General features: G+C 47.2%; 2 protein-coding genes across 6 annotated transcripts in view; one reads left to right on the top strand and one right to left on the bottom strand.

Annotated features, from left to right (window-relative positions):
- CNTN2 (contactin 2) overlaps window positions 1-21383 on the top strand; it is a 42627-nt gene extending 21244 nt beyond the window's left edge. Inside the window, exons 3-23 of the mRNA XM_038379860.2 lie at window positions 2297-2441; window positions 3506-3681; window positions 4494-4589; window positions 4952-5161; window positions 7574-7673; window positions 7993-8168; window positions 9174-9310; window positions 9930-10059; window positions 11009-11159; window positions 12759-12886; window positions 13342-13517; window positions 13770-13890; window positions 14259-14417; window positions 14545-14694; window positions 15877-15947; window positions 16492-16726; window positions 17199-17314; window positions 18127-18313; window positions 19132-19244; window positions 19342-19510; window positions 20411-21383. Coding sequence (XP_038235788.1) covers window positions 2297-2441; window positions 3506-3681; window positions 4494-4589; window positions 4952-5161; window positions 7574-7673; window positions 7993-8168; window positions 9174-9310; window positions 9930-10059; window positions 11009-11159; window positions 12759-12886; window positions 13342-13517; window positions 13770-13890; window positions 14259-14417; window positions 14545-14694; window positions 15877-15947; window positions 16492-16726; window positions 17199-17314; window positions 18127-18313; window positions 19132-19244; window positions 19342-19510; window positions 20411-20520 — 3056 coding nt within the window. The 3' untranslated portion in view covers window positions 20521-21383. The remainder of the gene's footprint in view (window positions 1-2296; window positions 2442-3505; window positions 3682-4493; window positions 4590-4951; window positions 5162-7573; window positions 7674-7992; window positions 8169-9173; window positions 9311-9929; window positions 10060-11008; window positions 11160-12758; window positions 12887-13341; window positions 13518-13769; window positions 13891-14258; window positions 14418-14544; window positions 14695-15876; window positions 15948-16491; window positions 16727-17198; window positions 17315-18126; window positions 18314-19131; window positions 19245-19341; window positions 19511-20410) is intronic.
- The window catches only part of RBBP5 (RB binding protein 5, histone lysine methyltransferase complex subunit), a 168345-nt gene that overhangs the window by 100470 nt on the left and 43573 nt on the right, over window positions 1-24302 (bottom strand). The gene's annotated exons all lie outside the window — the stretch shown is intronic.

Raw genomic sequence — 24302 nt, 5'->3', positions numbered from 1 at the left:
GTCCCTCTCCCCTATTGCCCCCGTCCCTGTATGCCATGGCAGCTTGGACATCAAACAAGAACCCTATGAACCAAAGGTAAAGGGCGTCGAAGCCCAAACGAATCCTGCTGGGCCTTTCCCAGCTGGAATTCACTCTTGCATAAAACATCACACTTATCAGAGGCACTTCATTGAAACAGAGGTCCCACGGCATCCCGCAGGGAAGGAGACAGACTGACGGCTGGCGAGATAGCATAGGGCAGATATTAAATCACACAAAACCCTCAAGAGCTTCTGCCGATCCCATTCAGATGGCAGGGGTGGCTGAGCTCTCCCTGGCTTATCAGCTATGGGGCAGACAGGCCTCACCCTGAGGAGCTCGCTGTCTGCTTCAGCTGGTGGGTGGGTGACAATTGCGGAGGGGGGGGTAGGACACAAAAGTGATGGTTCTCTCACCAGCTGCTTTTGCTGTTAATAATAAAAATCTGAAATATGTATTTATATTGCCGGTTTTATTAAGCATGCCCCGGTGGGTGGCTCTATCAGTGTTTCCATTTGTCTTGATAACAAGGTCAAATTCCTCCCTCTCACTTACGACATAATACTTTGTGCTTTTTAGCCAGGGGGGGTAAGAGACATCCCCTCCATTTTGCAGAAGGGGAAACTGAGGCACAGAATAGTGACCTGACTTGCCCAGAGCTGGGCACAGAAAATAGGTCAACTGATTCCCAGTGCAACTCCCTATCTAGTAGTCACAGTCAGTCTCTGAATACAGAAGTATCCATGAGATCTACAATAAATCTAATAGAGAGGGCCCTCTCCCCATCATGAAACAAAGAGGTGATGAAATTTAAGAGGGGGAAACAAGCAGAAATCAAGTCAAGTGGCATTCCTTTATGTAAAGGGTAGCTGGGAAAGGGAACAAAGCAGGAAGCATCAGGTGCTACCCCAAGAACCATTCCACAGGAAGGCAAACACCACTGCTACACCAGTAACCTATCACTAAACTTGCAAATCTCATGAAGCACCCTGGGACAGATTTTTACAGGTGTTTGAGTGCCTAAAGATACAGAAGTGCCTAGTGGGGTATTCAGAAGTGCCTTTGTGCCTAACTCGCATTGATTTCAATAGGCCTCCGTCTGCATCTGTACAAATCTTTACCTTTAAAAATCTGGCCCCTACCTTTGCTCAAGGAGCTTCCCTCTGAGATTTACTGTTTCTTACTCAAAAATGTCCAGTGTTTGATCCAGATCAGAAGTCAAAAAATACTCATAATTTATTTCCACTGAGCAAATGGCTCAATTTTGATCTCACCTAGTTTTTTAAGCCAGGATAACTTCACTGGTAAAATCTACTCCTGATTTATTCTGCTGTGAGAACAGAATTCAGTCCATTGGGTCTGAACACAGCCAAGCAAACTTAACACCCACCCCATGCTGGTAGGCAAAACAGACCTAACAATTACTGTGTGTTTAGTGACTGCGGGGCCACTTTGCATGGCAGATGGGAACGGCAGGTTTCAAGTTCTAGAAAGAGGTGGTGACACAGATGATTTACCCCAGTGCCCGAAAATGAGTCAGAAGCAGAGCTGAGAACAGAATCCTGGTCCCCGACTAACTCCTGCCTACCTACTTCTCAGCCTGTGGGTGAATTGGAGGAATAAATGAGGTAATGTTTGTACAACAATATAAAGACGCAAGTTGCCATCACAAAGCTGACATTGTCAGGGCCAAAAATAAAACTCAGGAGTTCCCAGCTCCTAGTCCTGTGACCAGTCCACTGCTCCACGCTGCATTCACCTGTCATTACTGCTCTTTGCATGCTAATCTAACGTGTTAACTATTTGTTGTTTCCTAAATCATGCTGCCCACTCCCAAATGGCGCTGGCAGAGAGAGAGAGAGAGAGAGAGAGAGAGAGAGGAGACTGTGCGAGATGCACACACATGTCAAAATACAACCATCCCAACTCCAGGGCTAGATTTGTTTGGGCTGTGCTGACTAGTGGCTGGGGTTTTCAGGTTACGATGGCTTTTATTTTGCATGGTTCCCCTGCTATCGGGGAGAGACTGCGAATCCAGAAATTAACGTTGTAAGAAAAGCCCAACATCTGGACTAGAGAGGAGCCTGACATGCAAAGTTCTAACCCGGAGCTGAACTCTCCAAAGTCCAGAGGAGTTTGGTTGTGGGGTTTTGGTACAGGCCTCCTCTCTAGCCGGACTTGTCTCCCTTTTAAAAACGGTTTGACAAAAGCTTGCTCCACAACCCTTCCTGGAGAAGCTGAGCTCAGCAGAATTTCTCTCATGCTGATCCCTTGCAGGGTGGTGCCCAGCACACGGTACCATAAGGAACTATGGACCAATCTTTGAAGATCAACCAGTCAACACCCTCTTTCCTGAAGGCTCAACAGAAGAGAAGATAACTTTGGCTTGTCGAGCAAGAGCCAGCCCTCCTGCAACTTACAGGTGAGGTTACCTGCTCCCATTTTTCTGTCCTGTATCCCTAAATGCCAAGCTGCTGCAGCGATGGGCATTTATAAATGCCTTAGGGAGACAGATTATAGAAACACCTACACAACTGCAGTGGGTTTGAACTACAGCAGAGGAGGACCCTCTCATGTCTAGACCAGTACTAGCTGCCTTATTGTGCTGCGGGGTGTACTTATGAAGAGTCCTGCAGGACTGGTTTTAGTACACGAAGTCTTGCCCTGCTAGGTCACTAGTTTGAATCCAGCCCAGGTTGGTAATGACTCCAAGTTGTTACCACCCGACGGCAGTTTGTAGAACCTTTGTAGAATGAACTGGTGGCATTTTCTAATGGATGATTGTTCATATCACAGAAGTCCCCACACTGGCATTCTCAGCAGGGAGGGATATAGAGTCAAGCTCTCTCAGCCATGAAGAGTGACTGAGCCACTGCCTGGGTCCTATTGCCCTTCTAGGTCAGAATTGGAGCCTGGTAGCAGGGCAGCTTGCCCTAGGGCCGTCCATTAAAAATTCCCCAGAGCTGCCCACCCAGCACTTTCCACAAGCATTATGTTCACTCATCACCGTTTATTTAAAAGAAAATCATGAATACGGACAGACGCTGCCTCTCCTGCCCTACTGCATGTTGTCCCAATACGTCCATCCTAAATCACCATGGGCCTTTTCGTCTCAGTGCAACTCTAACCCAGTCATGATACAGAAATACTCCATCCCACCAAAACTTTCAGCTGAAATTCACTTGGGATCAGAGGGACAAGGGGCAGATGCTATGGGCCTTTCTGAAACTCTGGGGCTTCTATTCTTCTTTCCCACCCATAGCAGTAGAGGTGGCTGAGAGATAATCCGATGTGTTCCTACTAGCACCACCCTAGCATAGTAAATATTGATTTAATCTAGCACTAGATACAACTGACCTTCCAATGCACCATGGTGTCCCCCTCATACCAGGGGCTGGTCAATATGCATTGGTATCAGCCTGATGTGAACATGCAGCTGTGATCGTTGTTTCCTCCTCTCTGATCCCCCAACCGCGTTCTCGGCAGGTGGAAGATGAATGGCACAGAAATGAAGATGGAGCCAGATACCCGTTACAGGCTAGTTGGGGGCAACTTGGAGATAAGCAACCCAGTAAAAGCCAAAGATGCTGGGTCTTACCAGTGCCTGGCATCTAACCCCATGGGCACGGTCGTGAGCCGAGAAGCCTATGTCCGCTTTGGCTGTAAGTCACCTGTTCATCTCCACAGTGCAAATGGAATGCAGCTGCAATAGCACAGGCGGTAAATCAAACCTCCCACTGTTGACACAGGAAGATAAGGGAGATGTTTCCATAGTCCCCCATTGTTAGTGGGTTGGATGCAAAAGGCTTCCATGCCACTGTCTTTCTACCACCTTTTCCTTTTCAAGATACATTCATTCAGTGCCATGAGGGCAGCCAACACAAGGGCCATTTATGCCTCTGTTGGGACTAGTAAAATATGCATGAATGTCAACCTTTGCCTTTTCAGTGCTGGAAATCACATGGTACCTAACATCATCTCCTCGATTAAATCTTATAGACCCTTCCACTAATGGGAAAGGACCTGGCCATGCTTGGTGATGCAGTTAATTCAATGCACTACCAGGAAAGGGGTGTTGGGAATGGCTTTGGACCTCCATCTGCAAAGTCAATGGAAATCCAGGTGTATTGCTGAAGAGATGAATGCATGGGCCTGGAGGGGGCTCGGAAGGAGTTGCATCATTCTCCAGCGCCTCCTGCTGGCCAGTCTGTGGGGCAGCGCTGGCTGCATTCTTGCAAAGACAGCTAATGATCCTGGCTCCCTGCAGGTGGTAGTCACTGTGTGAGCAACACGCCTCACTGCCCTATCACAGTGCAGGTCTCCCCCCTTTAATTCTCTTGGAAATGACATGAGCAATGCTCACTCCAGAACCATACAACATGCCTCCCACGCTGGGGCACAACAAAACCTGATTCAAATGAAACTTATCCCCTCTGCAGGCTGTTTACCTGCTGGTTTCACTGTGCATGTTTAGTTTTGCAGGAATTCTCCACAGAAGAGCGAGACCCTGTGAAGATTACAGAGGGCTGGGGGTCGATGTTCACCTGCAGTCCCCCTCCACATTACCCAGGTAATGCACTAGAGCAAAGGGGATATCAAAAGTAACTGGTTTAAGGGATTGCAGGTGATGTGTGAAGTGGCCTCATGCAGAGAGACAGGACCAGACCAGATCATGGCCCTTTCTTGCTGAGCCTTTGTCTGGGAATTCTAGAAGAGCCAGTTTTCAAGAGTTACTTCTGATGTCAAGTCCCGTGAATCAAAGGAGTCACGTGATGGGGCTAGTGACCTGAGGAGGATGAACACCACCCATAGAGAAACTTAGGGTCAGACTTGTGTCAGCATGGGAAGTAACCTTCTTGGTTCAGCCTGCTCTGGAGGTGGTCCAGGTGAGCCAACATGTCTCACACGTACCCTCAACTCTTCCCCATGCAGGCTTGTCCTATCGATGGCTCCTGAATGAGTTTCCCAACTTCATCCCAGCAGATGGAAGGCGCTTTGTCTCCCAGATGACAGGAAACCTTTACATTGCAAAGACAGAGGCATCGGACCTGGGCAACTACTCCTGCTTTGCCACAAGCCACATCGACTTCATCACGAAGAGCGTCTTCAGCAAGTTTGCCGGACTCACCCTTATTGCAGAGGGTCAGTGCTCTAGGGCTACTGAGTGGGAACATGGTGTCCCCTAGAAGCTGATTCTTATAGAGAGAGGGAACAGCTCTCCAAGATAAAGTAGGAAAGAGGGAGACTGGATGGCTCAAGCCTTTAGGTCCCTGGTTCAAATCCTGGCCCAGTCAGTAGTTACTGATGGTTATTGCAATCTGCCATTCAGTGGCCTATCAGAAATGCATTTAGATAGAGGGTCTCAAGTTGGTTGCTGGCACACAAAAGCACCACCACAGTGGCACTACCTTGCAGTCCCAACAGAGAGGCCAAGGAGCAAACAGTCATGGCACCTGAGAACCTCTCATTTATTGCAGTTGTAGGGAGACTCTTCTCTGCAGTCCACAACACCTGCTGACCCTGGCTGTCTCCACCTCCAACACCACCAAGACTCTCCCAGGCAGCAATGGGGGTTGGTCTGCAAGGGGCCTTCTCATGGATCATGCACAGTAGCTGTTCAAAGGACTGCAAGGGCTACTCCCTCCCTACCTCTCTGGTACCACTCACTGCCCTGAAAGAGGAGATGCGGAGGCAAAACCCTGACTCCATGTCTGCAGAACTGGCTAGCTGCACATGGGGGAAATTAGCTGCACTGCACCAGTGGGTTTTATACCAAGCACACGGATGACATGACAAACCTTCCACAGGAGGACAGACAAATTAAAAGGCATAAATGAGAGAGGAACGAGGTTTGAGAACAGATGGAGATTGGAGGAGGAGGAGATACAGGGAGGCTGTGCCACGTGGCAAGAGCTGCAGGGGAGGCAGCTCTCTGTCCAGCTGTGGTGAGGCTATGTACAGTTAAAGAGCAGGAGCAAAGGCTAAACAAGGTGAAAGAGCAGGATAGAAAGTAAACAGCAACAGTTGCCCTGTGGCTGATTGGAATAAATCCGGGGGGGGGGGGGGGGGGGGGGGGGAAGTCTTAAAAATCAAGGACAACAGTTTTAAGCTGGACTCAGAAATGAATGTGGAGCCAATGTAGGATACGCTGCAGAATCCTGTAGGTGGTTTCACAGTGACTACAATTGTCATTCTCACAGGCCCTGGCACTTGTGGTTGTCACAGAAACAAAGTCTTTGGCTCAAGATTCAATGGGGACAATTTTATGGCTTGATCCAAAGCCTGTTGAAGTCAATGTGCTTTGGATCAGGCCTTTAGTTTGCTTAAGCAGCTGGAGATGTTGGGGAAGAGAAAGTGAAAGGAGAGAGAATCTGGAATTCGAACATTTCCCTTGGAAAACGCTTTCTATCTGCAAGGATTTTGGCGATGGTAGGAAAGTTCCAGGATGTTGTTTCTTTTCAGAACAGATTTAAGGCTCCTGCTTTACGTAAAAAGCAAAATTACCAAACTACCAAAAGATACAAAATAAACTGCACGAGCCCCATGGTGAAAAGAGAGAGCCACTGAGATTGCCAACTGCAGCGTTTCATCATTAAGAATTTAGGAGTCTCACATAGGGAGAGAAGAGCTTATCCTGTTTCCATTAGCAGGATGCATCCATAGGGATGGGGCTACACTTCAGAAGCAATCAGAGATGGAAGATGGTGCAGAACGCAGCAGCTCGCTGACTTAGCGGGGTGACTCGCTGAGTGCATATGACACCAGTGCTCCAGGATCTGCACTGGCTGCCCATTGAGTTTAAGATGTTGGTCATATGATCTATAACACCTTAAATGGTTGGGACCACCTCTCTCCCCATGATGCATTACCACAGCTCAGTCAGCAGCGTGCCTGAGCTGGTTCCCCCTTGGTATAAAAGAGGGGGGCAACTGGCAGGGTGTTCTCTGTGAAGGCTTTGGGACTCTGGAACTTGACAAAATCCCTCCTCCTGCCCCCTGAATTTGATGACCTTATGGGCAGGCTGCAAAGGACATCTATTTGAAAGGGGGTTTTGCAGAGGGCTGAGGGTATGTATCCCATAATGAGGATCGGATGAAATGGGGTCTCTGGAGGTGTCTGGCTGACTGAGTTCCTGTTGGAATGATTATTTTAATGCTTCTGGGATTTCATTGTATTATGCGATTAATGAACATGTCGGGGCACCTACTACATGGGATAGGCATCTTTTTATCATTTTAAATCTAAATAAATACAATTATCCCTGTTTCAGAGATGGGACATTGAGCAACAGAGAAGTTAAGTGATTCACCCAGCATCATGCAGTAAATCTGTGGCGAAGCGAAGAATAGAACGCAGGGCTCTGCTTTAACTACTAGACAATGCTCGAGCAGGCTCTGGATGATAGCTGGAAGGCAGTGCAACAGCTTCTGTCTTTGAGACTTAAATATGTGCTTTTAGGAGGTGAATCCTTGCAGGGACCTTTGCCTTTTAATGCTTTGTGTGTGCAGTTCTAAAAACCCAGCAACCTCCTTACCAATGTTTTTCTTTCAGCAGATGCCAGACAGTATGCACCCAGCATTAAAGCCAAATTTCCTGCCGACACCTACGCCTTGGCTGGGCAGCAGGTGACTCTGGAGTGTTTTGCCTTTGGAAAGTGAGTATTCTTGGTCCATTTTGTTCCACCCTTTGATGGTGGCAGCAGGACTGGAAGAAAGTCACAGACCCTCGGGCCTTCATAATGATGGGTAGAAAGAACAGCCTCGCTGCTTTAATTCCCAATGCAGAGTAGGGCGAAGGGCCAAGCCACCATTTCAAAAGGTGGAGACTCTGTCCTGTCCGCCATGCTGAGGGTGTGGGGGGTAGCTGTGGAAGGCAATTGCGCTGCACTATATTTTGCTGCACTGGATTGGATTATATGTTGCACTGCGCATTAGACCCTGCAGTTTTGCTTCACTGCGTTTGCTTTTACATAGCCCCGTCCCTCGGATAAAGTGGCGAAAGGTGGACAGCCCACAATCCTCCAAGTGGATCTCCAATGAGCCCCTCCTGCAGATCCAAAACGTTGACTTTGAAGATGAAGGCACTTACGAGTGTGAGGCTGAAAATGCTAAGGGAAGAGACACCTACCAGGGCCGCATTATTATTCAGGGTAAGGCCCTTAAACAGGTCCCTTCCCAAAGCACAAGGAGTCTTAGGCAGTGAGCTGAGCCCTGGCGTGGGAACTGGTTACATCTGAACCAGCCCTAATCAAATCCACTACAGAACCCTACTAAACACATGCCCAGCTTTCTGTTTTCCCCTTTCTTTCAACACAGCTGAACTATAGTAGGGATGAATGAAAACCTACCAAAGAGTTATCTTGAGCAATTAACAAAGAGATGAGAACAGAGCTAGAACCCCAGCTGGGAGTATCAGATTCAGCTCTCAGTCCAAATATCCCCAAAGAACAGGGGTATTTGTATCCAGGGTCACAGACTGGATCCACTATACAAGTCTGACAGAGCTATAATCAGGTCCGCCAATCTGGATCCAGCCATCCCCATTGCTCAGTGCTGACTGGATTTAGGGCTCCTTTTCATTTCTAGAGAGAGAAGTCACCATGTTCTTCCTCATATCTGGACTTTCCCATAATGTGGTAGGAATAGTTTGGATGCAGGGTTGTGGGCTGGGGGGACCCACAGGCTACAGCTACGCTAGGAGTTAGGGGTGTGATTCCTCTGCTCGTGCACACACGCTCACGCTAGCTTGAGACAGGAGTGTAGCCGCGGTAACACGGTTAGTGGCAGCCAAGGTATGGCTGAGCCATGCCAAGTACATACCCACCAGTTTTGGGTGGGTTGGTACTCTGCACAGCCTCCGCTCCCGCTACCCGTGTGGCCGTGGCTATGCTGCTATTTATCCTGGCATTAGCCCGACGAGAGCTAGCACGAGTGCATGGCCATATGTAAGGGAATCACAACCCTCACTCATACTGTAGATGCAGCCAGTGAGAAGAATCGACCTGGCCTCTGCACACAGGAGGCAAAGACTATTGCTACGGGGTAATGTGCAGTGATATAACACTCTGTTCCCATGCCAGTGCCACCATGTGCCTGGCATGAGCAGCCTCCCACCTGACCTTCCGGGCTCCTACATCGCTCTTGTCCCTTTGCAGCTCAGCCGGAGTGGCTGAAGGTGATCACAGACACGGAAGCAGACATTGGATCTGACCTACGCTGGAGCTGTGCAGCAGCTGGCAAGCCAAGGCCTATGATCAGATGGCTCCGGAACGGGCAGCCATTAACCTCTCAGGTACCACAGCCCTTGCTTGGAACAGTGAAGGGTGCACCTCTCCCGGAACACATGTCCCTGACCTGCAATAGACCCTACTGTTCCAGTCCTAAAGCCCCATGTAGTTCTGCCAGTTCACCTCAGTCCTCACCTGTAACATTCCCTCCTCTTTTGGCTCCATGCTCCTGCCCAGCAGACTGCCAACTGCACTGATGTGGGTGATAGTTTTACCCGCTCCCCTCCCGCCCCGAAGGGAAGTTGGTGAGACTGCCAAGCTCATTTCACATGTTTATTCCCATCATGCCATTCTCCAGTCACTCTCCACTGTTACCAGCAGCCCTGGGACCTTACATCCAGACCTCGGGGCAGGAAAGACTGCTCAGAGAGTGGTGCTTACCTCAGACCAGTCACTGATCAGTCAGTACATACCTACACACTTCACTGCACTGGCACTCGGCTACCACAGTGATGAGAGCCCTGTGAATGCTTGGCTAGAAAGGCATTTGATAGACAGAAAAACTATATAAACTTTGGAACAAGCTGGCATAGGAGCAGAAATGAAACTCGGCTTTGAACACCTGGTTCTTGAGTCTCGTTCTCTTTGTTCCCATCTAATCCGCTGATGTTCCTGTTTGCACAGAACCGCATCGAAGTGAGCAGCGGAGAGCTGAGACTTTCTAAGCTAGCCCTGGAGGACTCTGGCATGTATCAGTGTGTAGCTGAGAACAAACACGGCACAGTATATGCAAGTGCTGAATTAACAGTGCAAGGTAACTCATTGTTTTCCCAAGGGTTCCCCGGGTTTCCAAGGACTATCTAGACACTGCAGTGTTGTAGACACAGTCCAAACATATTTACTGTATACGTACGCTACATGTTTCATCTCAGTCCTTTACAAGCATACAAGAACGACTAACCCACCACAAAAATGCAGAGCCTCTGGGATAGGGCATAACAACTACTACATCTATTACATGTTTGTGTACATGTAGTTCTCCTAAAAGATAGACAGTTCTGGAGAATTAACTCCTGTGCTTAGCCTGAGAACAGATACTGCACCAACTACAGCACCTCAAGTTTCCCTCCACTATGCAGTTTTCCCTTGACCTAGGAACAGGGGCTGAGAAAATAGCTCAGTATCCATGACCCAGTCAGTCTGTTGTGGCTGGCAGCAAAGGGGAACTGGGCAGATCCCAAACTCATTTCACAGAGACCAAACAGTTATCACAAGATAACATCTTGGTGTTGATACTGGTCTGAGCTGGATTTGAACCAGCAGCTTAGTGAAATCGTCTAAGCAGCAGCTGTTTAACAGCAAGTAAAGCAGAATTTCCTATCCAGTTGAAAGGGGAAATTTTAGGGGACATTATGCATTTACACTGATTGGAATTTTGCTCAGGACACTGAAGCGAACATCCCCATCCTCTCTGAAATTGGCTGGTTGTGTGTTTCAGCAAAGACCTTGCGAGCATTAAAGTCATATCCCCATTGCCAAGCACGCTACATCGGAATCAGGTAGCAACTCTCATGGTTGATGATGAAACAGCCAACACAATCCAGCAGTCATTGAGCAGTGAAGGAATTGCTCATCCATCACGCTATTGTTATACTTCTATTGTCATGCAGTTTGGTGACACACCAGAATCCAGTTACACTGCAGCTTTACCATGCTCATAGATCAGTATTTGAGAAGATCCCTTAATCCTCTTTTCTTCTTAGCCCTAGCGCCAGATTTTCGGCTAAACCCTGTGAAGCGGTTGATACCAGCAGCCCGAGGTGGGGAGGTCATCATCCCATGCCAGCCAAGAGCAGCACCAAAGTCCATTGTGCTCTGGACCAAAGGAACTGAACTCCTGATCAACAGTAGCAGGTACTAGCACCACATCTGCTTCTAGCTAGGAAAGACAACAGTTAAAAACACATTTATTAGAGCATAAGCTTTCGTGAGCTACAGCGATGAAGTGAGCTGTAGCTCACGAAAGCTTATGCTCTAATAAATTTGTTAGTCTCTAAGGTGCCACAAGTACTCCTTTTCTTTTTGCGAATACAGACTAACACGGCTGCTACTCTGAAACCAGTTAAAAACACGTTTTCCTTGCAGAAGACCAACCAGCTGTTAATTGGTGGCCCTCTAGTTAGCACCCTTTACTATCATGCTAGACCTGGGTCAATTTGTTAGGCCCTGGGAATGTGAAAGCCTTTTGCATTGCTCAGCAGCAAACCCTCTGGCAGATGTAGGAGCTACCTGCATTTGGGCCTTCCTCAGCCAGATGGAGGGCCTTGGGGGATGGGAGGAACAAACTGCAAGAAAGAAATGGAGGGTGAACAAACCTCTCTGAAAAAGTGCCCCTCCTGGTCACTCACCACTCGTAGCGCCTCCTGCTGGCGGTTCTGGGACTGAGCTCTGTCAGTCTTGCGTTTTCCCTCCAGTGGTGTCTTCCCCATCCCGTCTCGCCATGCGGCCCCTTTCACTCCAGGAACTGCAGTCTCGTCTTCGTGGCTTGGTCCTCCAGGCAGGTCACTAAGGTCTTCCCCTTCTAGGGAATTCACAGTATTTCCAGACCCGCTGTCTGGCTGGTGTCTCCAATGTCCTTTGCCACTCCCCAGTGGCTGGTAGGGTACCCAGGCCCATCCTCTACACTGGGTTCCAGCCCAAGGATCCTATAACAACTCACTCCTTGCTGCTGTTTTCCTGGTCTTCTTCCGACATCACTGGCTCCCACCCTTTCCTTGCCAGTCTCTAACTCCCTCCACTCAGGGAGAGAGGGCAGCCTACTTCACTGAAGTGTTTCCCAGCAGCAGCCCCCGTTTGCAGTCCACTACCTGGCTTTATACAGCCACCCTGTTCCTGCACAAGTGAGCTTGTTCCCAATAAGTGGCCTCCTCATAGCTAAGGCTCCCCTGCTTGCAGCCTAATTAGCTGATTGGGCCCACCTGGCCTAACTCAGCTCTTGCAGGGTTCATGTGGGGAACACACTCCATCATGCTCCACCAAGTCCCACATAGGTTGGCTATCCCCAGAGGCTGAGATAAGTGGAGTAGGTTTGCTTCCCCATAAACCAAAAAAATGGTAAAAACCAAAAAAGAATTCAAGGTGAAATGGAAGCAAAAATCCTGAGCCCTCCAGCTAATCAACATGGAAGAGCAGCATGGAGCACCAATTACCCGTATTCCGTTTTAGGGAATGCTCACATTCTTGCATTTCAGAGCTTCCATCGAGGGTACATTACATAGGACTGAACATCAAAGATCCCTTCTTTATAAAAGCTAGTGACGTTTGCTGCACTCCGTTTGCTTCTTCTTTAAAAAGTCTTACCTAGATTTTGCAGCCTGGTCTTTATGACCTGCATCCCTAGAGAAGTCAGCAGCATCTGGGAATTCCCTTTAGAAGTGGGTGCACACAGGGAATATGACTGTTGTCCATGCCATTTTAATCTCACTTATTGCTGAGGCTCTTTTCTTTCTCCAGGGTGACTATTACCCCAGATGGCACCTTGATCATCCGGAACATCAGCAAATCTGATGAGGGGAAGTATACCTGCTTTGCTGAGAATTTCATGGGAAAAGCCAATAGCACAGGAATCCTCTCAGTTCGAGGTAGAGATATTTAGCTTGTCCTTGAGCTGAAGCAGCAAGGAGGGTGCTAAGAGTGCCCTAACGTGAAGGGGGACACATTTCCTTCTCCTTCAATTCCCAGAAAATAATCCAGTTCTCAGAGGGACTCGCACCCTTAACTCATTTCAGTCATCAGGACAATCCTTCACTTCCACCCACTACTACCCTTCCACAAAGGTTACCATGAGCAATTGGCCCTGAGAAAATATTTCTATTTTGCATCTAATTTAATCCTTTTCTGCCCCTTGGAAAACTACTGATGGTTCCTAGTTAGAGAGAGACAAAAACAGGGGTAGTTTTGGCTTTGCAATTCCTTGCTGATCAGATTTTGGTTTTGCAAAATCAAACCCCAAATCAGCCTGTGTGTTGTTAACCGGACAATGACTGGGGCATGGAGGTTAAATCTGCAACTAACAGCCCTCTCACCTCCTCTGCAGATGCCACCAAAATCACCCTGGCACCATCTAGTGCTGATATCAACTTAGGCGAAAACATTACCCTCCAGTGCCATGCCTCCCATGATCCAACTATGGACCTAACTTTCACCTGGTCCCTGGAGGACTTCCCCATTGACTTTGACAAGTCTGAAGGGCACTACAAGCGAGCTAGCAGGGTGAGTATCAAGGGGTTCTGTGCTGATGCCCTCTCCAGAAACCTGGGGCAAAGGGAGAAACAAAACATCCTGAGTCCCATTTGCCACCATGTCTTTGGCTCTTCTAGGATGTGTCCAATGTGCCAATCCTCTTGACCTTGCTGGGAGAGCTCTGGGTTTAAATGCCTGCGTCTCTTTTGCCATCTCATACGTTGTATGGTCCCCACACTTGCTCTGACGTTTCCCCCATTGCCGTCTTTCTCCCCTGCATAGAAAGAGGCTATTGGGGACCTCGCCATCTTGAATACTCAGCTGAGGCACTCCGGGCGGTACACATGCACAGCACAGACAGTTGTGGACAGCGCATCTGAGTCGGCCATGCTGGTTGTAAGAGGTATTTTTTTTGGCCATTCCTTCCCACATCCTGCATGCAGCGTATAACGAGCCCGAACAAACTGGCTTTCCTGCCAGGGACCAACACTCTCTCACACCCGAAAACCTCCCACCAAGAGCTCTGTGGATTCCTCATGATCTCTGTGACACACATTTAAACCGCGGGAAGGGAATTAGAATCCGGCGGAGGTTCCACGCCAGATCCCAAATGTTTTAAAGGAGGAAAAATGTTGAGGCTACACTTTCTACACTTCGGGGTACAGCGGCCTGATTATGACCTACCACGTGGGACGTTGCTTGAAGAGCAACAAGCCCTGCTGACTCCCCCATGTGACTGTTAATGTGACTGTTCTTCTCTCACTGTGGTAGGACCACCTGGGCCCCCTGGGGGCGTGGTGGTGGTGGACATCAGCGACATCGCCATCCAGCTGAGCTGGAGCCGTGGCTTTGATAACCACAGTCCGATTGCCAAATACACCATCCAGGCCCGCACCCTACTCTCTAACAAATGGAAGCAAGTGCGCACCAGTAAGTGTTTTCACAGCAGCAGGCATGCCTTTGCCCACACAGATTGCTCTGGGATGGAATCATTATTTTTTTGCTTTATGACTGCCACTTGCTCTATTTGTTGTATTCTCATGTTATTGGGTTATAGATCCTGCAAATATTGAGGGCAATGCAGAGACAGCCCAGGTGGTGAACCTCATTCCCTGGATGGACTATGAATTCCGGGTCCTAGCCAGCAACATCCTTGGAGCTGGGGAGCCTAGTGGGCCCTCCAGCAAAATCCGCACCAAAGAAGCCGGTAGGTGCATATATGCTCAGGGTTAGAAGGAGACATCAGGGATCATCTATCCCTACCCCTCTGCAATGGAACAGGATGGTTTGCATGCTCACTTAGGTATTGCCACAAGTTCATCATCTCACTGAGTATTCCTAGAGATGGTGATGACATAAAAATAAGCCTTCTTCTTTACCCATTTACATGCCAAAGATAAAGGCACAACAGTGCTGGATGACTGCTTCACAAGTGTTATTTACTGTATGTTAAACACTGACAATGAGCTCAGTCTTATGCAATATGCAAAATAAAGACAGTCCCAGCCCTGAGTATTTGACACTCTGAGAACTTTATAGGATCCTAGTGGTAAGAAATGGAAAAGAGCTATTTGATTCTCAACCAGGGGTATGTGTACCCCTAGGGGTACTCAGAGGTTTTCTGGGGGTACAGCGGCTCATCTAGATAGTTGCCTAGTTTTACAAGAGGCTACATGAAAAGCACTAGCAAAGTCAGTAGAAACTAAAACGTCATACAGCCAGTGACTTGTTTATACTATACCAGTGTTTCTAAATTGGGCGGGGGTGTCAGAATTTATTTTATAAGAATGAGAACATCAGCAATTTTTCAATAATAGTGCACTGTGTCACTTTGGTATTTTTATGCCTGATTTTGTAAGCAAGTAGTTTTTAAATGAGATGAAACTTGGGGATACGCAAGCCAAATCAGTCTCCTACATGGGGTACAGTAGTCTGGAAAGGTTGAGAACCACTGTCCAACCCACTGTAAGGACAGGGTGAAGTCCCCTGTGGACAGCTTACTGTATATTAAGTCAATACTACTCTTGGTCGTATTGCTCAGGAGCTTGAAGTGCAAGATTGGCACAAGAAATGCTCTGAATGTGTGTGGTGAACTGGCAGCTCACACCTAACACAATTTCACCCATGCTATACTTTTTAGGACTTGCTTTTCCCAGACTCTGAAAACTCACATCTCCAGCTGAACTTAGTAAGGACTGTTGGAGTTCAGAAGCTCTGAATATCACACCTAAAATACCTTCAGTATTAACGGTTAGAACCAGATGGGCCAGCACAGGTTTGAGAGTTGATGGAAGTTGGTTTTTCCCAGGTTTTGAAGCATGGGTGCTTTTCTTTCACTGTTTTGTTTTTAAACTCACACATTCCTTCTCTTTCTGGGGGAATATAACAGCCCCTACTGTGGCACCATCTGGGCTCAGTGGAGGAGGAGGGGCCCCCGGTGAGCTCATCATCAACTGGACGGTAAGTTGGCAGCAGGCACAGGCCAACAAAGAGTGCAGAAAAAGGGAGACAGGCGTGGGTCTGAAAAGGAAGCAGAGAGGCGCTACTAAGGGAGATAAAACAGAGAAGGGGGGTGAAAAGGAGACAAAAGCAAAGATGGAAGGAAAAGGGGGAGTATGTAAACTACCACTTCGATATGATCCTGATTCCACTGCAGACTCTAGAGGGAGCAGATACAGGCCTTTCTGTACAAATATTATTATTATTATTATTATTATGCTATTATATAAAGGATGTGGGCTATTTTCTTGTGACTGTCACAAGACTCCAAGAGCAGAGACCATAAGAAAACACAAAATATCACAAGACTTGTGGTAACACTGCAAGACTTAGCAATACTGCAGTGGTGTTGATGCTGTACTACAGAGTCATTTCAGTGGGATTTGCACACACATGCCCAAGGGCAGAATTCTGTCTACTGTATAGATCAAATCTATTGCACGCACTATGGGTATAAAATGAGCACTGGGCCAACGTCTCCGTTTGTTCTTGCCCCATATTGTAGCCAATGCTGCGGGAGTACCAGAACGGAGATGGCTTTGGATACATCCTGTCGTTCCGCAAGCAAGGCACCCAGGCGTGGAAGACTGCACAGGTGCCCCACCCAGAATCCCTGCACTACGTTTACCGCAACGAGAGCATTGGGCCCTACACCCCATTTGAAGTGAAAATCAAAGCATACAACAGGAAGGGGGAGGGACCGGAGAGCCTGACTGCCATCGTGTACTCTGCAGAGGAAGGTAAGGAGGGACCGTGGTGACTCAGTCTGATGTGCCTGCTACGGCTTCTTCTGAGAGAAGCTATTCCAGTCTAATAGATATCTCTGCTAGGAATTGTTTCCTGTTATTAGAAGGTCGGTTGACCGTGGTTTGAGGATCAGGCTAGAAGTACTCACATAGTGCCTTGTAATACAAACACACATGTTCTCATAAGTGCAACTACAAAGATACACCCACTGCAGAAGAAGAGACATTCAGCTCCCAAGAGCTCCTTTCGCACACCATCCCATGCCAGGCTGCCCTCCTGGTTACATAAAACCCACATTCACAGCTTCAATTAATGTTGCCTCCAGCGAGCAGCGCCTTCTCTAGCCACCCATAGCCACAGAGCTGGCCTTTGGCCGTGAAATCACTCCTTCCGGGGCAGTGACCCTGTCACCTGCTGTCATGAAACAGACTTCTATTGCTGGGTTTTTCTTCCGTCCTTTGCCAGAACCAAAAGTGGCTCCCTCCAGGGTTACAGCCAAGGCCATTTTGTCCTCGGAAATGGACGTGTCATGGGAGCCCGTTGACCAGGGAGATACGAATGGAGTCCTTCTGGGCTACGAGGTAAGAGAATGGAAGGGCTAGAACAAGGACTGAGACTCAGGCTGGAGCACACAATGAGGCAAATCAATTATCTCCCTAGGCTACAGGAAGTGAAAGCAAATAACATGGCTGCAGGGCCTCCATTTTCAAGGGCGCGGGAGGGGGTCGGGGGATTCCAGCATCCACTCTGCTGTAGGCAAAGCTGATTCTATGCAGCCAGTACTAGTGCCACTAGAGAAACCGTCATGATGGGTTTCAGAGTAGCAGCCATGTTAGTCTGTATTCGCAAAAAGAAAAGGAGTACTTGTGGCACCTTAGAGACTAACAAATTTATTAGAGCATAAGCTTTCGTGAGCTACAGCTCACTTCATCGGATGCATGGGATTTCCCATTCCTGCCACCTGCCATTCCACAGCCAATGGCTTTGATCCTGGCCACAAGCCGAGCAAGATGCACAGGGCCAAATACTGAGGGCACCTATGACTCCCGTAGGAGCTGGCATTAGTAAAAAACTGAGTAAGAGCCCCAGGGTTTGGCTAATAATTCCCTGTATGAAAATGACAGTCAACCTACAATCTGAGTTTCCAATGGTTTCTCTGGAAAATGTGTCAATCATGGTACAATTTAAAAAAAAAAAACACGGAGAATTGGAGGGGGGTCAGGATGACCCACAGCCTGATACACCTGAGCTCCTCCGGCACAGAGAGAATGACCCCTGAAGCAACTGCTCCAGCACCTAGGTCTTCTGCATTGGGTGGAGTGGGTCTGGTACCCACATGTGCAAATGGCTCAATGGCTTAGGTGCTAAGACCTCTGTGTACTCATCTGTTTAGATCCGGTACTGGAAGGATGGCGATAAAGAGGCAGCAGCAGACAGAGTGAGGACGGCAGGTCTCGTCACCTCAGCTCACGTGACAGGCCTGAACCCCAACACAAAGTACCATGTGACAGTCAGAGCTTACAACCGGGCTGGAACGGGGCCAGCCAGTCCCTCTACCAACATCACAACAACAAAGCCACGTGAGTGAGTGCCAAGCACAATGGCTATATTCTGTCCCTGTTGGATCAGTGGCAAAAGACCAGGGTTGATTCTAAGGTTTGACAATTTAGAATCTGCTCAGACAAAAATGTGTTATATACAATAAGAAGTGTCAATCTGATCTTTCCGCTGGTATAAGGCATTTGTTTTTAGCTCAGAAAGATTAAGATGTTGGTCCCCATATCATATCATTCGAATAACCATTCCTATTGATTTTCTCTCTATTTGAATTCTAGCATGAATTTAGCATCCATTTTCCGGAGAGCTGCTGCTGAAGCTAGACACTAGTGCTTTATACCTGAGGATAGCCAGGGAATCCCTAACTTCTAGAATTAATTACTACTCACCCACTCTGCCAGCTTTTGAGACATCAGCTACTAATATGTTGCCAATGAAATAAAACAAACAGCTAATGATAATCCAATTGAGGTGAATGTAAGGTGTGAAAGCTCACAACACACAAGGTCTAGAAACAGTTTGACAAATGAGCAAGAATGCTTTCAGGCTGAGAACTGTTCCCATCTGTGTGCTGGGAGTCAATCAGAAAGAACCATTTCAAATCCAGCAAAGGGAAAACCTGATTTGTTGCCAGTTATATCGGGTTGTTTTTTATTCAGATGACTCTAGCTGAAATGCTCTCCTGCTATTCCTAGCCATGTTAGTGCTACCTACCCTCCAGGTTGGCCAATGGGTCTCAGAAGGTGACCTGATAGCCCTTGGTCTCGGCTACCGCATCCTTCCTTTTGCTTTCTTCTGTTTCTCATCCTCACTGAACTCTCAATCATCTTTTATCTCCTAGCCCCTAGGAGGCCACCTGGTAACATCTCCTGGACATTTTCCGGCTCCAGTGTCAGCGTCAAGTGGGACCCTGTGGTTGCAAAGGCGAACGAGTCCACTGTCACTGGGTACAAGGTACAGGCAGCACATAGCAAGTTCTTCTCTTCCATACTTTGCTGAACAAAACAAAGAAGGACCCCACGACACTAAACTCAAATGTATCTTCCAACAGATGCTCTACCGGCAGGACTCGCACTCCATTCCCACGCTGTACCTGGCCAGCAAGAACCGGATTGAGATCCCAGTGCCTGAAGACTCCACTCATGCCCTGGTGCAGATTAGGGCAACGGGGCCAGGAGGAGACGGAGTCCCGGCAGAGGTTCACATCCTCAGAAATGGCGGTGCGTCTGCTCTGTTCTTCTTTCTCCTTTCCCTGCCTTATTTCCTTGCACATGTCCCACAAGTGGATACTCATTTACCTTGGTCACGCACCAAATGGCCATTATGCCAATACATTTTACTGACCCTTGGAAACAATGGTGAATCTGAGGTGGTATGTTAAATTTAGAGGCGCTAATCCTGTATCATTCCTTTCGCTGCCCTATTTTGCACCAGGCCTCAGTCTGGGTCTTTGTCCCAACACTGGCCCATAGAGCAGAATGAACACTGGTTCCAGATTCCACTTCTTCCATCTAGCACATGGGGTGGGAAAGCAGGGGCAGCTCTAGCCCTGGTCTGTAACCTGACCTACTTTCACACATGTGCTTTAGTTAAGGGCACTTTCTGCAAGTACCCTTTTCCAGAACTCAGCTGCTGGATTATCCTAGTTAACCCTCTCCCACTTTGCTGTTTGAATTCTTCACATACAGGCAAACTATTATCATGCCCTCCCTTTAATCTACACTGAAGCTGGGTGTTATTCATTGTGGGCCAAACTCCTTGAAGTCTGTACTCAATATATATTCATTTACAGTGAAAACCTGACTCCTCTGATATCAATGGCAAAGCTCCCATGGATTTCAATGGGGCAAGGCTTTCACCCTTAGCTCTGACTCAGGCAAGTTCCCCTTTGAGTTCCATGTTTTGCCTGAGTCCTTCAGGATTTAGCCCACAGTAAATATTATTCTATTCTCTTTGTGAACAAAATTATTTCCTCAAGATGCATCAACAATAAATAAAGCAGCAGCATCCAGCATTCCAAGAAGTAACATTTCACCAAATCCTCACTGGTTCCTTGGGGAAAAAAGAAAAACAGGTGGTCCAGTTTCATCACGGTTGTGTCTTATTTTTCTCTCTTTCAGGCACAAGTATGATGGTGGAAAATTCTGCAGCCAACCCAGCACCGCATACTGTCGTTATTACGACTAACTCTCTAGTAATGTTGGCTCTGATTGGCTACTTGGAGCTCTGATGCTAGCCAATCCAATTGAGGATCACTGGACACAATTCCTCCTCAACCTGCACGGAACTATTTGACATTTGGCTATTGCAACTACAAGTTTGTGCCACAACAGCGCTACAAAAAAGGGGGTCGTCAAAATCAATGTAAGGGAGAAGAAAACTAAAGAAACACCCATTTTTTTTAGAAAGTAGAACACTTCATACAAGACATGGGTCTTTAACCAATCAAAAATTTTTTTTAAAGAAAAAAGAAAAAAAAAAGAGGAAGAATTGTGTGTGAATTCTGGGAGCCAGCTGTCTTATGTACTTTATCCAGTAGGTTTATTGCCTTATGAAGCCATGTATGAAAATAACCAGACTGCTAAACTAGACTTTTTTTTAAAATATGTACATTAGCTTTTTAGGGGAAGGATTTCAACGTTATCAGCATGCTCCATACCAACCCCACAGCCACCTCTGAACTGAGAGCTCTGGTGTTCGAAGATAAGGGAGAATATTATTGGAGGAGCTTTTCCAAGATCCTGAGCCAAATCAGCTATTTTGCAGCAACCAGCTCAAGGAGAAAAAGCCTCAAGAGAAAGGAATCTCTGTGCCCTGCCCTATCCTGAAGGAGAGGGATGAGCTTAGTACTTAGGTGGTGAAAAAGAAAGAGATAATAGATCATAGGTGAAATTGAAATGGTTTTACTTGCCTCTTACTAGCAATGTTGGGGCTGACTTGCAATCCTGTACAACAGGTCACCCTGGCTGTTATGCTAAGAGGTGCAACCTTCAGTGTTATCCACATCCTGGGATTGTTTTGTGGTGGTGGTTGTTTTCCCTTTGGGTGTTTTGTTGTTGGGTTGTTTTTTTTTTTTTGTTTTTTTTTACTTTTCTCAAATCTAAAATTTGGGGAGATAGATCCAGCCTATTAAAGCAATTTCAGAGGAATTCATCTTCAGCACACAGAGAAGGGTCTTAAAGGGGGAAGAACGCAGATTATTCAACCGAGGATTGGTGACTCAAGGATAGCTGAGGCAGCAGAGGTGGTCTGGACTCAGAGGAGACTCTTCTCTGTCTCGTGCAAATGATTCCCACCTAGCCAAAGTATTAGCCGCACCCCACAGTTGTGAGATCAAGGTCTAACCAGTGAGTGAGTCTGGCTTTTCACATGCAGGATGCACACAGCCAGCTAACGGAGGGATGCGGATGTGACAGGATGCTCAGCTGTTTCAGCAACCGGTCTGGTTGAGAAAAGTTTGTTGCTTTGCAAAATTTGTAATGCCAGAAGATTGCATGCCTAGAGTAATCCACAACCTGATTCGCTGCTCTCTCTGGTGTTTCCCAGGCTGTGTTCAGGGGTACTTGCCCATATCTTCTTTCTTCATAATTGACGGTATTGCTTACCTGACCAACCTTATTCCATAATTACCTGACCAGGAGGTTACATTTGCCAGACTGTGCAATGGGAAGGAGGAGGATTGAAATACAGTTTCTGTGCTAGGCACCCAATTCCTTGTCCTCTCCAGCTTTGCTGAGAATGAACCAGTGAGGCTAGTTGAGGAATCTTGTTATGACCCTCTGCCATGCATTCATGCCCTCCTGCAATAACTGTATGGAACTGATCCATGATGGGCCTGCAGATTTCAGTGCTGGGATCTCTCCGGGGGAGTAACAGCACCATATCAGCATTAGAAGCAATTCCTTCCTCTTGCCTGCTAAATTCTTCACAAAACTTACCAGACAAAATTCTGTTAAAACTTTACAAGAATGTAAGGGGTTTTGGAATAGCTACTAACAACGGTATAAGGGTATTTGAATCCCAATTACATGCCGTAAAGGGACTCTGGCATCCCAGCTACCAGCGTCATTGAGTCTACTGCTTCTCAGAAGGCTACGTATTTTCACAAAATGCCTGTGAGAGGCACTAGCACTGCAAGGATCCCATGAGACTAGAAAGTCATTATCTACACTGAGCAAATAGTACACGACTTATAAGATGATCGAGTATACCACGTGCTATCCTCTCAATGCATAAGGGTTTATGCAGGTCAGTACCCCAAGTATTCAGATCAGAATACACATCTGATTTAAGGGCAGATGTTCAAAGGCACAATGGGAATTAGCAGCCCAACAGACCTTTGTGCCTTTGAACATCTCCCCCTTAAAATCTAAGCCTGATTCTGCTACTATTGGTATATGCAGACTTGCCACTGAAGTTAAGGGGAGTTTTTTGTGTGGATTTGAAGTGAAGAAGTAAACGTCCACAAATATAGGGGTCAGATCTTGAGCTCGTGTAAACTGGCATAACTCCATGGACTCCAAAGGTCTTCTAAATTTGCAGTAGCTGAGGCCAATCTAGTCAATTGGATCTGCACCCGCAGCTCTTGTTCAGACAAAGGAATTTTGTCCATGAGTAAGGACTGAAGGGTTGGGCTCATGTCTTTAAGGGCAGCATATTTTGTATGGACTGGAGAAGTGAAATGAATATCCAACATCTAGGGCCCAATTCTAAGCATCCACACTTCCCTTGGACTCTCAGGATCAAACCGCTGCTAAAGAAGTTTTCACAATCACTCTGTGAAACATTAGGGGCCTGGGGAAAGCTTTAAGAATACAGGTGATTTCCTTCTGGATTTGTAGCAAAAATGATTTTCTCCTTAAGCTTGCTAGCTGTACTTTTCCCCCCCAATCCTAGCTTGTTCATAATCTATGCAGATTGTGTCCAGAGACTAGGGGCTACATTCTGTCTGGACTTCACAGGATTGTGCGGTGAGGATAGAAGGGGGCTGGTAAGTAGAGGAGAGACCAAATAACTCCCGCCCTTCCTTACACAATCTGTGTAAGGCTTGGCCAGAATTGCAACCTTTGAGCTAGAGGGTACAAAAGAGTTGCTACTGCTATCTTTCCCCCAGGGACCAGATGTGCTATTCTCCCAAAAGGGGGCAAGAAGCGATGGAAAGTAGTACACCAGGCAGGCCTACTGGAGAGTTTGCTGCACCCTTAAATTGATCTACAAAGCGCAACTAGGGGGCTCCAGGAGATATTCTGTGTCCAGTGCTCCCCATGAGGTTAAACACCACAGTTCAGCCCTCAGTGTCATAGAGGGGTCAGGGATGACTTGCACTAGCTAATCATTTTTAATGCTATTGTGTTTCCTGACTCTTATTGCACATTTAGGAGCTTAGGTACGTAAACCCCTGCCCATGTAAAGGAGTTATTCCGGCAGCATACACTAGCGAGATCCCAATATAATTGCACAGCATCTGTCCTACACACCATCACAATGTGCTTTCTGGCAAGAGGGGAAGTACACCAGCGGAATTCCTACACAAGAAGCCATGCACACAGTGTGAATGCTGGGAACCGAGATAAAGAATGGTGTTAATATATTTGGCAAATGAGAGAAATATATGGAGAGGTGGAGGAGAGAGGAAAAATTCAATGGCATGGAAAACTGCTAAACAGTTAGAATGAGAGACCAGACAAGAGTTGGAGGACTTCCCCTCTCTTGGTTTCCTATACAAATAAATCACTGAGAGAAACCAAGTGAAGGGCAGTGAGTCATACCAGTAAAATAGGAGAAATGACATACACAGAGTAGAGGGAACTGATCTGGGGCCTTGCCATCACTACAAAATGTGTATTTTTTACCTCGGGGTGACTAACACTCCTGAGCTACCCTAAGGTAAAAACACAGCGAAGACAAGGCATTTAGAATTACCATGAGGTAAACATGAGAGGTCAGCCCCTGGAATGGGTAGAGGACTATTCAGCATATGGTAAAACTAAAGTGTTTTTACATCTGAATAGC

The sequence above is a fragment of the Dermochelys coriacea genome, chromosome 21 (assembly GCF_009764565.3).
Source record: "Dermochelys coriacea isolate rDerCor1 chromosome 21, rDerCor1.pri.v4, whole genome shotgun sequence".
Lineage (NCBI taxonomy): Eukaryota > Metazoa > Chordata > Testudines > Dermochelyidae > Dermochelys > Dermochelys coriacea.
Note: the sequence above shows the minus strand (reverse complement) of the source record. Positions and strands in the feature narration are given on the sequence as shown.